Source organism: Bison bison, unplaced genomic scaffold (assembly GCF_000754665.1).
Source record: "Bison bison bison isolate TAMUID 2011002044 unplaced genomic scaffold, Bison_UMD1.0 scf7180017860425, whole genome shotgun sequence".
Lineage (NCBI taxonomy): Eukaryota > Metazoa > Chordata > Mammalia > Artiodactyla > Bovidae > Bison > Bison bison.
The window spans coordinates 9,126-10,508 of NW_011490997.1; the positions used below are offsets into that span (position 1 = coordinate 9,126).

A 1,383-nucleotide genomic window follows, 5' to 3' on the forward strand; every position below is an offset into this window, starting at 1 on the left:
CGCTAAATGTAAGACATCCGCGTAAAACAGACACGCAGGACAGGGAAGCCGTGTGGTCGCAGATGCTGACCGGACGCAGCCCCCAGAAACTAGAAGAGGCAGAAAACAAATGCCCCCCCCGCCAACCGGCCCTGGAGGGAAGGTGGCCTTGTGGACACCTTGATTCTGAATTTCTGGCCTCCAGAACTAGCAGAGCATAAATTTCTCGTGGTCTAAGCCAGCAGGTTTTGGTGATGGGTGATCATTTGTTAACGGCAGCCCCGGAGAACGTAGTCAGCATCGGACAGTCCCAGCCCTGGACACGGCTGGGGCCCCCGCCAGGGCCACTCCCCCCCACCCTGCAGGCTGCTGTAGTCTGGGCCTCAGGCCTAGGTGCACACACTCGACGGGCAGCTCACCACCTGCTCCTCTGCCCCGGGTCGGGGTCCCCCGGGGTGGGGGTGAGGGGCTCCGCAGGAAGATGACGGCAGGCGCCCCTGCAGAGCCCTAGCCGCCCCCAGGTCTGCTCTGGAGCACACCGCTCCGCTCCCCGGGCCCGACCCTCAGCCCCGGACTCCTGCGGGGCGGGGCCTCACCTTTGAGCACGTTGAGGACGAAGCTGAGAATGGCGCCCCCAGCAGGCGGCGGCGGCGAATACAGGGTATAATCCCCCAGGGGCACGGCGAGGGCATCCACCACCTCAGGCCGGAAGGATGCCAAGTCCTGCCGGGTCAGCCGGCTACCTGGGCGAGGCGGGGACGACTCCGTGTACAGACAGGGAAATGGAGGCACAGTGTCAGCCAGGGGCCCAGGGTCACACAGCGGGGCTCCCCTCACCCCCTAGCCTTCCAGACCCCCGGGAGGGGGTTGGGGGGGTGGCAATGCTGGGTCTGTGGGCAGTGGCTCGGGGCTGGGGGATGGGTGGGCAGACCGGAGATGGGCAGGTGGAAAGCAAGCAGGGAAGATGGGGGAGGCGCACTAGCCTCTGAGGGGGGCCAGCTCCAGGCCAGGAGCCCCCATGACCACCGATAGCTCCCGTGTTGAGGCCCGAAACCACGGGGCCCTGCGCCTCAGGGGTGTTGACCGCAGGGTCCCTGGGCCCAGCAGCAGGCAGGATTAAGGAACAGCCTCTTGAAGCCTGGGAGCCGCTGGCCCTCCCTCAGCCCCAGCACCCAGACCCCGCTTTCTCTGGCCGGGCAGGGCAGTGGGACCTCGCACGCTGACCTTCCTTGGCGATGTCCTCCAGCAGCAGCTGGCCCAGCCGCCCTGTGTAGAGGGCCTCCGCGCCTTCTGTGGCCACGGTCTCCAGGGTGGCAGCCAGCATGGGCCACGGGCAGTGGGTCCTGGAGACCGTCGAAGGGTTCTGGTCCCATTCGAAGAAGAGCTGTCTGGGGGGTGGGGGCG

The 1,383-nt window shown here is 66.8% G+C and overlaps 1 protein-coding gene across 1 annotated transcript in view; it reads right to left on the bottom strand.

Moving 5' to 3' along the window:
* LOC104982734 (gamma-glutamyltransferase 5-like) overlaps nt 1-1,383 on the bottom strand; it is a gene marked incomplete at both ends in the record, with an annotated part of 6,787 nt that overhangs the window by 427 nt on the left and 4,977 nt on the right. Inside the window, 3 exon segments of the mRNA XM_010832144.1 lie at nt 576-722; nt 1,204-1,312; nt 1,314-1,367. Of these exon segments, the coding sequence (XP_010830446.1) occupies nt 576-722; nt 1,204-1,312; nt 1,314-1,367 (310 nt within the window).